The 13,448-nt window shown below is 38.9% G+C and overlaps 1 protein-coding gene across 1 annotated transcript in view; it reads left to right on the top strand.

Moving 5' to 3' along the window:
• The window catches only part of hsd17b4 (hydroxysteroid (17-beta) dehydrogenase 4), a 54,403-nt gene extending 42,441 nt beyond the window's left edge, over window positions 1–11,962 (top strand). Inside the window, exons 21-25 of the mRNA XM_041787366.1 lie at window positions 1,118–1,204; window positions 1,348–1,434; window positions 4,659–4,800; window positions 8,039–8,166; window positions 10,201–11,962. Coding sequence (XP_041643300.1) covers window positions 1,118–1,204; window positions 1,348–1,434; window positions 4,659–4,800; window positions 8,039–8,166; window positions 10,201–10,290 — 534 coding nt within the window. The 3' untranslated portion in view covers window positions 10,291–11,962. The remainder of the gene's footprint in view (window positions 1–1,117; window positions 1,205–1,347; window positions 1,435–4,658; window positions 4,801–8,038; window positions 8,167–10,200) is intronic.
• Window positions 11,963–13,448: the final 1,486 nt, after the last annotated feature.

Raw genomic sequence — 13,448 nt, 5'->3', positions numbered from 1 at the left:
ATATCACCAAAAGATTCAGAGAACTCTTGAGAAAACTCAGGAACATTTTAGAAAACCATTGGCAGGTAACACGGTGCATTTGCTGCATTTAGAAATGTAAGTCAATGCTTCACCATGCCAGTGGAAAGCCATATTTCAACAATATCCAGAAGTACTGCTGACTTCTCTGGGCTCGAGCTCATCTGAGACGGACTCATCTAAAGTGGAGAAATGTTCTGTGGTCTGATTAGTACACATTTCGTTTTTGTTGTTGTTGTTTTTTGATATACATATAGAAAATGTAATACTCTGTTTGATGAATGATGATGTCATAATGTGAAAGAGATTGGAGTCAAAATTGCAAGTATAGCTCCATAAATGGAAGGGATGGAAACTAACCAAAAAAAGGCGAAAATAGTCGAGGTCCAGGCACTTAAGCAGGTTTGAAAAATGCAAAAAGCCTTTATTTCATAGGGCTAGAAACTGCAGACATACACCAACACATATCAGCTTGTGCCTTCTTCAGGGTGTAGTGCATAAGTACATAAAATTCATAAAATTTTGTACAATGTATTGCGCCTTTATCACACCCACTAACACTACAGATTGTACATTTTTACATCCCCGAAAATGTGTTTATCTTTGTTCCAGAATGGGATAAAAATCTTTTGGTTTGTGTGGATTTCTGATTTGCTTGTTGAAATTACCTCTTCAAATGTGGCCTGTATCAGACTCCATCATTAACCTCAATGGATCTACACATGGAAGTCGCCTATCTCTGATTTAAAAGATCAGATTTAAGTGTCAATTGTGCTGTTCACACGGTTAAAAACATCAAATATCACTCAAAATATTAGGATCAAGGTCACTTTGGCCTACACTGTGAATGCAGCCAAACAGTATGAAGAAAAAAAGCCTCTTTTGGCTCCATTCTATTAATTCATTTGGCTGACACCTACCCTTCAGTAGGAAATCTAATCAATAAAGAAATAATAAATATTGTTGCTGATGGTCTCAGGTGCATTTGTTGCTCATAATGAAGTATCAGTTTTAATTTCAGCCAGCTTCATATCCAGTTAAAAACTCACCACAGGAGCTTTAAGTGACTTTAAATAACTAACACCCTGTCTCTTCTCAGGTTCGTTTTGTGAAGCCAGTGATGCCAGGCCAGTCTCTGCAGACTGAGATGTGGAAGGAAGGCAACAGAATTCACATTCAGTGCAAAGTCAGTCTCTGAAATTCTCTGTGATGGTTTTAAACAGAAGTTCTTTTTTTTTTTTTTAAACAATGAAATGCATCTGTTGTTTCAGTACTGTGAATGTTCTGCATGTGTCTGTGTTTTGATCAAGGCTCATCTCTTTCATGCAGGTAAAGGAGACGGATGCTGTCGTGCTCTCTGGAGCCTACGTGGATTTACACGGCTCATCTGAAGCCTCTCCAGAAAATCTCCCTCAAGTAAGTCAGTCTGAAAATGATGCATTCTAACAACAATCCTTCTTTTAGTGCCTGCATTCCTCTGCCAGCTATGGCCCGCTTCTAGGTTTACTCACAATCTGTTCATGCTAGGAATCCCAGACAGAACAGACGATGTCCTCTGGTATTTTATCTCTCCTATTAAAGATGGAGGTGTCTCTCTGCTGCCTAATGTGGGCTTACTTGTGCATTTGTTAAATTTTAAAAGCACTTTTTTGTATTTTCCACATGTATTTGGGTAACCGGCATATGTACGGTTACAAGAAATGTGAAATAAGCCAGCACTGTCCATAATTCATAGTTCATTGATGTCTGAAAACACGAAATCTGACGATCAGTTTAAAATCTGTGCTCCTTGTGACATCTTAAAGTGATTTGTAATTGTACCTGACCCTGATATCTCCAGCCTCAGCCATGGAAGCACACATCTCGTGTGGGTAAACCCCAGTGAAGAAAAGGAGCTCATTTACAATTGAAGAGATAGACACACTAAAACTAAGTGTTCTAAGAGCTGGTTTCATGGTCAGAAACCTACCCTGGTGCTTGATCCTGAGTTTATTTTGACCAAAGGGTGAGACAGACATCTCATTTAAGCCACAGGGGGATTGTGTTAAAAAGTGGGAAAATTTCACCTCACATTTGCAAACTGGTCCAGCTGTAAGTAAATATACTTGTCTGTACACAAAGTGTGTTATCGAAACCTCTGGAGGACAAACCAGACGGCTCAGGCTGTTCACAACTACCTGATATGCTGGATGTAAAATACTAACATGGCAGCAGTGATAGAGGTGAGTCTGAGATTAAAACTACTATAAACCTCACTCAACATTAGTCAACAGATCAATCTAACCTACAGTATATCTATAACTATCCAACTATCAACCTTCCTCATCAACAACAAGCATCCACGCATGTGTGAAGGATGAAAACAAAAAAATTAGATTATAAAAATGGAGCTGATAAAAATGCATGCAAATTAAACAATGAAGTGTTAAACTATGAACTGATTTAATTAATTCCAGGTTGTTTTGATGAAATTGTTGCAATTTGATGAAAATATTGGCAAATTTGAGCATTTTGATTGTCTTTCATTCATTATTTAAAGAAAAAGACCTCAAGGGTGACAGTTACAATCAACAACCACAGTTTTTTTTAATCATTTATAACATGTAGGTTTTCTGACTTTCGGCTTGAAAAAACTTTTCACCTCTGCTCAACTCTGGACTTAAATCTCTCAGACTTAACTGCAGCAATGGAGAGTTTGGTTACGATTTCATCACTAAATCATTTTCTGGGAATTTTTGAGGTGGGAAATTGATATTGGCGAATGTTGATATTGACATATGCTCTGTTGTTTTGCGGAGTTGACCTGGGATGCTTCTGTCTGCCGCTGTGGTCTGTGCCGTTGCCAACAGGAGGTGAGACTGATGCACTTCAGAAAACAATGGAGCATATTTCTAATTCAATGTCAAATATTATGAAACTGTAAATATTAACAATCACCGACAACAATTTCTCATCTCAGAAACTCCCAGAAGTTAATTTAATGATGAAATAGTACCTAAAAGTCTTCAAAATAACGTATAATGGACAGAGATTTTAAAATGGATCTACAGATAAATGTAGCTGTAAAAGCCAGTTTTTATCATCTTCGTCTTTTATCCAAGGTCAAGTCCTTTTCATCTTTTAATGATTTTGAGAAGGTTGAGCATGCTTTTATCATAACCCGTCTGGATTATTGTAATGCACTTTATTTTGGTGCCAGCCAAACCTCTCTTTATCATTTACAGGTTGTTCGAAACGCCTCGGCTCGTCTTTTAACTGGTAGACGTAAATATGTCAGTCTCTCTTCACTGGCTCCCTGTGTGTTTTAGGATTGATTTTAAAATGTTTTTATTAACTTATAAATCTCTAAACGGGCTGGCTCCTCCCTATCTTTCTGACCTTTCAAAACGCCATATTTTATCTTGGACTCTCAGATCCTCTGGCCAGTGTCTTCCGACTGTCCCGAGGTCAAGGTTGAAGCTCAGGGGTGACTGAGCTTTTTCAGTAACTGCGCCAACGCTCTGCAGTGCTCTTCCTCTTCATGATCGACTGTCGCCCTTGCTGCCTGTCTTTAAATCAAACTTAGAAATGCATTTTTACTCACTGGCTTTTGGCTCTGCTTGAGAATTTGGCTTTTTATTCTTTCTGTTTTTATTGATCCATTTATGTCCTCCAGTTTTTACTTTGGTCCAGCATCTGTGTTTTATTGTTTTTTTTTTTTTTTTAATTTCTGCTGTACAGCACTATAGTCAGCTTTTTGTTGTTTTTTAAATGTGTTTTTGGATAAATTTGGATTGGATTGGATTGGAAAACCTCTCCAGTATAACTAAAATTTACAGTTTTCATCAAATCAAATCATAATTTATCTCTTAATTTTTAATTCAAATGCATTAATCTTCTATCAATTCATTATTGAATTCACATGAATTTTTATCACCCCCACTTTTATCATTTAGTTGTTGTTACTTTCCCTCTACATACACATGCAGCTCGTCTCCCGTGATTAAAACATGCTAATTGGAACATTTGAAAAGGCGGGTGTTGATCTTTGAGCATTAAGGAACTTTTGATGAAACACAAACAAACATAAAAACAGAGGCAGGGCAGGATGGCCATCCCTACCACTAAAGTAGAACATTTTCTGGGTGAATTTCTGTAGTTTTCAAAATACGCTCATCAGATATGTACTTGATAAAAGGTAATTAATTACGAAAGCAGCCACAGACACCGTTAGTTGACAGACATGTTTGTCTCTGTGCAGTGACTTTCTGTCATTACTGTCTCTGCTGCTGTGTTTCCTCACATATGTCCTCTGTCTCTACACTGGCCTGCTACTTGTGTATCTCATGTCCGTGTCGTGGTAAATTTTGAGTACGTGGACAGTCGATGGGCAAAACTGATGCAGGGGATATAAAACGGCCATTATGCATTTACGTACACGTAGATAAAAGCAAGGATATCTCTGGCTTCAGCCACAGTTTCCTTGTTGTTGTTTATGGAACCAGATAAGCTTGTGTAGAGAGATGCAGGATTTTCTGTTGTCAAACTTTATTACGTGTAGCCCTGAGGCACTGCTCATTTTAATAGAATGTACCAAATCTGCAATATAAAAACTGTCGTGAGTTATAGTTTAAATGTGTTGTCTAACTTCTTTCTTGCAGCAGGGAGGAGGCCTTCAGAGTGATCTGGTGTTTGCAGAGATCGGACGTCGTATCAAAGATTTGGGCCCTGAGTTGGTGAAGAAGGTGAATGCAGTGTTCGGCTGGGAGATCACAAAAGATGGCAAGAGCTCTGCACAGTGGAGTAAGTGCACTTTATACTTCACAAACAGATACATACATTCACAATGTTAAGCTCAAAGAAAAATCAAGATGTAAGTCATTACTTATTCAGTGAGGGAAAATCATCTCAGTTCAGATTCGAAGTGTTTTTTTTTTTTTTTTTTTTTTTTTTTAAGAAATTCTTGTAACAGAATGGCTGCATACCAAAACATTCACACAAACACAACACTGCATCCTTGCGGCGCACTCAGAGAGCACAGACCTCTACCAAGCCTGGTCTTTTATCAGGTAAAAGTAAAGTACAGTTAATATGTTTGAGTATGTTCCCAAAATTATGAGACTTGTGTTAAAATATCTATCTATAACTATAAGAGCCATCATTTCAGCTCTGCTTTTCTGTTTACCTCTTAAGTTGAAATCCTATTCATACTTTTGTTCATTTGAACAAAACCCAAGCACTTTAATAACGTCATGAACCTGCAAGCTTGTTGTGGTTAACAGTTTTTGGAAAAGTATGTTCATAATGTTTGTTTGTTTGTTTGAGAGTTGGATCCGCTGTTATTTCACAGAAGCATCCAGATCTGGTCTAAAATAGGATTACTTCTTCTTCTCAAAGTTTTGTGAAAAGTTGTCCATCAGTTTTTCCTTAATCCTGCTGACAAACAGAAAACAGCTGGGAAAACATAACCCTCTCTGCTGAGGTAATAAAGACAGTGGAGGACATTAAAAAGCTGATTCAATAAAAGGCTCATAATGTGATAGAAGCAAGAAAAACTGGAATGAGATAAAGTGCTAAGACATGCAGGAAGCCAAGAGGGAGTTTATTTTATCTCAGAATAAGAGCGTTTATTAATCACAGTATAAAAATTAAAGCCTGAACCGGCTGGACATTACTCATGGGAATCTCTTACACGAGAGAGGGATTATTAAACTCCTTGAAAAGAGTTGGTCCACATTTGCTATGTTGAATCAAAGACTTCACTGGTAGGGGGTAACATCAGAAAACTGTTCATCAATCCCTCTAGGTGAGTTTTTCTTGCCTCTTGTTGAGGAGTTCAAGTATTGCAGACTCTTGTTTACAAGTAAGGGTGAAATGGGTGATGAAGTGGAGAGGAGAGGTTGGTGCAACATCAGCATTAATGTGTGCGCCGTACTGCACTGTCGAGGTAAAGAGGGAGCAGGGCCTGAAGGAGAAAATTCGTAGTGATGAAGAGCGAGGTCACAGATATAACCGAAGCAACCGATGGGATTCCCCCTAAGGATGGCCGGATACAAGGATTTTTAAGATACAGAATGTTAAACTTGCATATGATACCAGTTGAACTCAAACAACAGTGATAGTTGATTTTATACTTCTGCAACAGAAAGTTAGTTTCTGGCTTGGTTTGGTGCAGCATGGTACACATTGATTTGCGTTTTCATCAAAAGTTGGAAAAGATCCAAAAATAGCTGACCCATACTGCTCTAGTTTTTGGCACCCTCGTATGGGCGGGGGGGCAAGCTTACCTATCTGACCCTTAAGGGTGGAGCTGCATGTACAGCAGACACTCTGCAGTTACTTCCTGTCTGACAGTGGAAAAACACAAACATGCCACCCATCATGTTCAGTCATCCCTTGCATTTTGAGAAAACATATTCAAGACAGTCTTCATTTTCTGCCCCATGGACGACCTCAGAAGAGCAGACCCTCCCGTGGATTATTGCTGAAAAGGAACTGGATGTTGCAGTCAGGGAACGAGAAAGTGTTCCATCTTGTATCCCAGAGGAACTCGTGCAGACATCCAGGCAGTGCTGATCCAAATGTGAAAAGCTGCAGAGCCTATACTGAAAATCAAAGACCACAACAATAGGAGTGGCGTCCTGCTGCTGAGATTTTAGGACATGACGTTGTTTGCTACAAACATTTTGAAAATTTCCAGGCATGCTCATCAGGAAGCAGAACCAGCAGTAGACCCAGAGCTTGCTGGATGACTTTTACTGCTTCTACCTTCACAAAAGGGCCTAAGCCAAGGCTATAATTTCCTCCTCTGTTGCTCCCCAGGGGTGGGATAAATCACCAAATTCTACCTGTGCACCACTGGACTCGAAGCTGTCAGTACTTGTTTCCTTGCTTGTGCTGTGCTCTCAGATGTATGTCTCTTTGGACAAAGCATCTCCTAAATGAAGTTGCAGAAATGGAGAGTTGTAGCCTGCTGCCACCACAACCTGGCACAAACTAAGCAGAAGATGATGGATGGATGAATTCAGTTAGATTTTTTTTGCTCTAACTCATCTCAGAGAGGAGAATGAGCCCTCCTGTCATATTACTCTCTGTTTTCACTCTGATTTCCATTTAAATTCCCACATGAACTCAGTGAAAAGGTCAGGACTGATGCACAGATTGAACTGAACACCACGTACCTCCTGTCAAAAGTGAAATCACACTGCTCCTCAGTGGAGCCCTTTCACCAAGTTCGCTTTTTTCAGCCATTTAATGTTTTAAAACCTGAGCTGTTACAGTGAGCCTTTGGGTGGAAACCTGTCTGTACAAGTTTCTAAAGAAGGGAAGAACTTCAATCCAAGGATACAATTTTCAAGGATCCAAGATGACTTGAGACATTTTTCTGTTAGCATTTTTTCAGCTTACAAATGAAAAAGGCTATAGCACTTCATTTTTATAAGCTCCACAAAAAACACCATCATCCAGACACAGAAAAGTGTTCTTTTTAAATTCAGCACTGTGGAAACAGCTCTCTGCTCAAATGCTCTACAGGGCCAGGACTGTTGTGTTTTTCGTATTACTCAGACGATGTTTTAAAACCACAGATTGATGAAAATGTGGATTTACTTGCAGTAAGGTCGCTTTTTAGTTTCTGAAGAGGCTTTTCAAAGCCAAACAGTGGCAGCTTCAATACTGGAAATGATTTCAACACAACTTTTAATCAGTCTAGACACAGGCAAAGATAAGAAGCTTGCAGACAAAACTGAACTGGACTGATGGCGGAAACCTAGCTTGAAGATCCTGCACATTTGGAAAGCAAAACACACAGACCATAAATAAGCTGAACTTTTTACAAACCCTTTTCCCAAAAGGCTCTTTTTTCTGTAAAAAGATTTTTCCTTTCACAAACCATTTAAACAAAGACATGTATTTATGTCTGAATAATGGCAAATGAGTAGTGAATGAAAAAGGGGACGAGCCAACAACATGAGTGAAATGGTCATTAAGTGTCTGAATTATTCAGTCATCCTGACTTTTCCTTCCTGCTGTCATCCTCTAGCTATTGATCTGAAGAATGGCACAGGCTCTTTGCACGAAGGCCCTTACAGCGGAAAGGCGGATGTGACCTTGACAGTGTCGGACGAAGACTTCATGGAGGTCGTGCAGGGGAAACTCAACCCTCAGAAGGTAACACACGAGATGTCAGATGTTTCCAAATAAAATAATCTCTGCATGAAAAACCCAGAAATGATGGTAAGAGACAGAGGGAAGATCCAACACATATATTTGGTATTTAAGACAAAACCATGGCAACATAAAGTGCAGCATCCAAGACTGAGGAGACCCATTGAATGATAGTGTTAATGTTTGTTATTGCACATTTGGGGCTTCAGAGATGGCCCAACATATAGATATGTTCAGATATGACTCCTTTTGTTCTTCTTGTGACAGGCCACCACCCAATACACCAGCCTGGCAAACAAAAAACAGAAATGAGTGTAGCGGGTATTCCAATTTGCATATGACATCATCTGCATCTTTGTGCAGTGCTCTTGCTGTACAGTAGAAGTAACTGAGCGCTTGTTTTTTTTTTTCCTCTCACCCCGTGAAGTCAGGTGTACACAGTGTGATTTCAAGTCATCTCCATATCTGTTGTGGTCAGATAGTTGTCTCCATATCTGTATGTGGTCTTTATATGTGAGCTTGTAAGGGTTGCAAAAAAAAGAAAAGCCCTCTCCCTTTTCTATCCAGTATTTTTCTATGTTAGATCCCCTAAATGGGGACTTTGCTTATGGCATGTGCAGTCAACCAAAATATCAAACATGCCCAAAATCCATCCGATCAGTCGGGAGCAGCCGTCGTGTCCTACACTGCAAACAAGATGATGCACAATCAGGCTGAAAGTTGGAGTGACTTCCAAGTGAGTTGTGCGACTAAGAATATGTGTCTGAATTGGCTAAAAATTGAACAACCATCCTGCAGCTTTAGGATTCATGTTGCACGTGTAAAATAAAATAGTGGTCATGCAACAGGGCGTTGTGAGGTTAATGTGTATTTTATAATAAATAATAATAAATGATGAGCATTGTGGAAACCCCAGACGTGATCAGATAGTTTTGGTTTGCTAAGCTGTCTCCAGTGCTTTTAAAAACACCGTAAACCAAGAAATACAGACCCAAACCATTAAAAGAAACCCAGCTAAAACTGACCTTTCTTAGAATGGCTTTTGAGATCTGGTTTACACAGGGTCAAAAATCTCCTCTGTTGCTTGATCCATATTATATTTTGTCCAAAGTGTGGCACAGTTGTTTCATTTAGATCACAGGGGACTGTGTTCGAAGATAAAAAGAAGTATGATATGTCACTTTAAAGTCTGTGCTTTAAATGGTCTCTTTATCTGAGTCCATGAATAAGTGGTGAATTTTAGGCTCATATTTTAAATTTTGTGCATTTTCTGATGCTAAATCACTCCTTGTACGCTCTAGTAGGAGTAAAAGTGCCTTTAAAGAGCCCTTCAGTCTGTTTTAACCTCTCCCTTGATCTCTCCACGTCAGATGAAAAAACTGCGTGCAATGATCTACCAACCAAAGTTCAGAAAGCACTCAGCGTGCGGGTAATCAATCGACACTACTTGTTATGTCTGAAGCATCTCATCTGTCATGGGGAGTGGCCATCACTGTACTGAATTTATACGCTTCCTGGAGCGCTCAGTATTGATCTGAGGCCTCTGTGCGTGCTCTCTTTACTATGTGCTTAAGATCCCTCAGACTGGGTCTTTTCTGGGCTTTTCCAGTGATAAAAGCAGCAACAGGAGGAAGATTAGTCGGCAAAGTGAGAAAAAGGATGCTGCTGTCATCCCGGGTCGTCATAAGTGCCATACTGTGATTGATTTCAGCAGAGGAAAGCCCTGCACATCCTCAAGAGTTCACTTCACTTAATAACAAGACTTCTCTGTGGCACTTTTCAGCTCTGACTCTTCTGAATTATTCCGCTTTTCTGCTGGTGAAGCATCAATGGTCACATATTCCCTTTTAGCTCCAGACCTGGCGTGTTGCTTTTTTATTTGTGCGAAGTATTTGCCGTAGGCGTCTTGCCCTCGCTTTACTCCCAGTGTGCTCGAAAACAACTTAACATCCAACCAGCCAGAAATCAGAGGAGACTTTGTGCTTTCTTGGAAAAAAAAAGGAATCACTCATGTGTGTCGTTGTGTTTTTTTGTTAGGCGTTCTTCGCTGGAAAGCTGAAGGTTAGAGGCAACATTATGCTGAGTCAGAAGCTGGAGGTCATCCTAAAGGACTACGCCAAGCTGTGAGCGCCACACACGACCAATCAGACAACTCCAGGAACCCACCAGCTCTGTTTCTCTCTCTCCATCTGTCTCCTTCTCTCATTCTGATCTGAGTGTACTGAAAACATCCTACATGGTTTTCCTCTCAAGGGAGATGCATTAAGAAATGACCCAGAAACATTCCTGCTACTTAGGAGGAATTCTGTCACTTCAATAAACTTTCACTGTAGTCAAAGATGGTGCAAAGACTCCTAAATAAGGTGTCTTCATTGTAGCACACAGATCAAGCTGTGCTTGTACAAGAAGGAGAAATTAAAGTTAAAAAAACAGACTGGGGAAGAAGCATTGATATCGTCTCAGCTGGTTAAAGTTCACTTTGTCCTTTTGGTCCATTCAAGCTTAGTGTGCACTTCAAACACACACCTTCAGAGTTTTAAAATTTTAGATTAACCTTTGCTTTTTTATAGATTTAAGTCAGTTTAATTCAAAAGTGGTTAATTTTTGATTCTTTAGGGAATAAATGATACGATATGAATTAGCAAGAGTTCAGCCTTATGGTGCATTTCTATATGTTGTACCAGCTTAATCATCATAGCATAGCTGTGCCAAACTGTCGAGGCAGCATTGTACCAGGATTTCAGCCTGCAGCTTTGTCACAGCAAGGAGACGAGTTTTAATCCAGAGACAGTTGTAACTAGCAGAACACATTTTTTTTTAATGTACTAAAGTTTGGTAAGACATACAGCGGTATGAGACTGGTGATTAGAGAGGTTTGACTCCTGCATCCAACATCCCTCTCATAATGCTCCGAGTGACGACACACTCTGAGTAGGCTGTCAGTCAACTACAAAATTTTATCTAATTAATTACAGGCTCTGTAATTAATTGATTGCAATTCATTACATGTCAATAGTTTTAGAAAGATAGCATTACTGGTGGATTTAATAATGATAGTAACAATACAGTCCAAAAAGACATATTTCTGAATGGCTTCAAAACATTTTATTTGCTTCTGAAACAGAAGTTGAAGTTAATCTGTGGAATACAGATTTTATCCATGAAATTATAAAAATTAAGAGCACAGAGAATTTTTATGTGTTCCAAACAAAGTTACAAAGCTACTTTAACTGGTTGTCTGATTGCCTGGTAGTGTGACTAATCAGCATACATGTGATTAATTAATCCAAAAATGTTGACAGCATTACAACTTAGTGTTAGGTCAGTTCTTGGAGCCTTGCCTTACTAAAGTCAGAACAGGTACAATCTCTAATCGAAAAAGAAACAAAAGAGTTGGGAACGAGTCAAACCAGCACAACATATTGGAAAGCACTATATCTCTGAGTTCAAGAGAAAGTAATGGCAATCTTAATCAGCTGGGCTAATATCAAATTGAGTGGTAAATTTAATTATGACTAATTCATGGTTTTGTTAAGACTGAAACACTTTATTGTATATAATACTGATATTCTGGCATTTTGAGCGATGTAGAGGATGCAAATAATAAAAAATCATTATGAACTTTTAATTACATTGTAATGAAATGTAACATAACTCTTCTGTAAAAAAAAAAAAAATCTCTGTTTGAAACATACTAAAGCTCTTCTTGGCTTTATGAAGCTGTAAAGCAATCGACAGACTTAACAGGACAAACTGGAGAAGATGGTGGAGCTTTTATAAACTAAAGAGTCAGAGAAAGCTCAGAGAAGACAGTGGAGGCCAAAAAGAGAGGGAGAAATCAGATGTCAGCCACGTGAATTAACGTGTTTGGTCGTATCAGCATTAGAAAGGTGTTTAACCTCAACGATTTATGAATAATTTTTTAAATAGAATTTTACAACATTTAATATATAAAAAAGGGAGTGATTACGTGCCCTTTAACTTATCAAAAACAGTCCATAATGTTAGATGGCAGTCAGAACTGAGAATCAGAGGCACTCTGATGTAGTAAAAGTCCTTTATTCAACAGGGATAACTATGCGGTTTGACTCCCTTTTTTATATATTATTTATGTTCTCTCATCCTGATCCTGCCGAAATAGTTTTGGATAACGTTGACTCATGTAGCACTCACCTTTTTTCTACATTTGCAACATTTAATTTTAATGACCAGATGCTGAAACTTCAGCAGACGCTATATGAAATGTATGACATGAAGAATAGCAAGAAAAGAGAATGATTTTCACATCTTTTCTACACTAATCACTGTCAAAAGATCGTATTGCTCTTCAATGGATGTAAAGTTTTGTGAAAAAAAAGTTTGCTTTGTTTCTTTTACAGTAATTGCTGAGAAGCTGAATTAAACCTTTTTTAATACACATCCTGTGACTCCTTAAAGTGTTGATTTCATTGCCTACTGTTTATCCATAGAGACATGGCTTTCCATATTTTGAACATGGGATGGAAAGAGTGCATGAAGACTTTCAAATCTGCCTAGTTTGTGAGATGTTTGGATGATGGTATACACTTAGTGACCACTTTAAAAGTTACAGCTGTTCAACTGCTCATTAATGACAACAGCCAATCACAGCATTAGTTGATGCATTGAAGCATGTAGTGATGGTCAGCTGAAGTTCATCAGAATATCAGAATGGGGATTTAAGTGACTTTGAGTGTGCCATTTTTAAATGTTCAAACAGAAATCCAGACTTATCAGACCAGGCAACGTTTTTCAACTTCTATTGCTTTTTGGTGAGCTTGTATGAATTGTAGCCTCTGTTTCCTGTTCTCAGCTGACAGGGGGACACCCAGTCTGGTCTGCTGCTTTAGTCCATCTGCTTCAAGATGTGTGGTGTGTTCAGTTCAGAGATGCTCCTCTGCATACATGGGTTGTTGCCAGTTACTATTTGAGTTATTGTTGGTCAAAAAACCAGTCTGGTTATCCTCCTCTGACCTCTGCCATCATCAAGACATATTGGCCATTTATTCCCAGTAAACTCTACAGACGGTTTTGCATGAACCCCCAGTAGATCAGCGGTTTCTGAAATACTCAGACCAGCTTGTCTGTCAACCACCAAGGGAGCCTTTTCTTCCACATTAAGTTACTCTGTTTAAACTTCAGCTGATCATCTTGACCATGCCTAAATGCATCTACTAGATACTTGTGTTATTAGAAGTTGAATATGTAAAATGATAGCATGAAATAGTCTCAGTGCAAAAATGCACTATTAGCTGATACAAGTAAAA

Source organism: Cheilinus undulatus, linkage group 5 (assembly GCF_018320785.1).
Source record: "Cheilinus undulatus linkage group 5, ASM1832078v1, whole genome shotgun sequence".
NCBI lineage: Eukaryota > Metazoa > Chordata > Actinopteri > Labriformes > Labridae > Cheilinus > Cheilinus undulatus.
The sequence above is the reverse complement of the archived record's forward strand: the minus strand, read 5'-3'. Positions and strand labels throughout refer to the sequence as shown.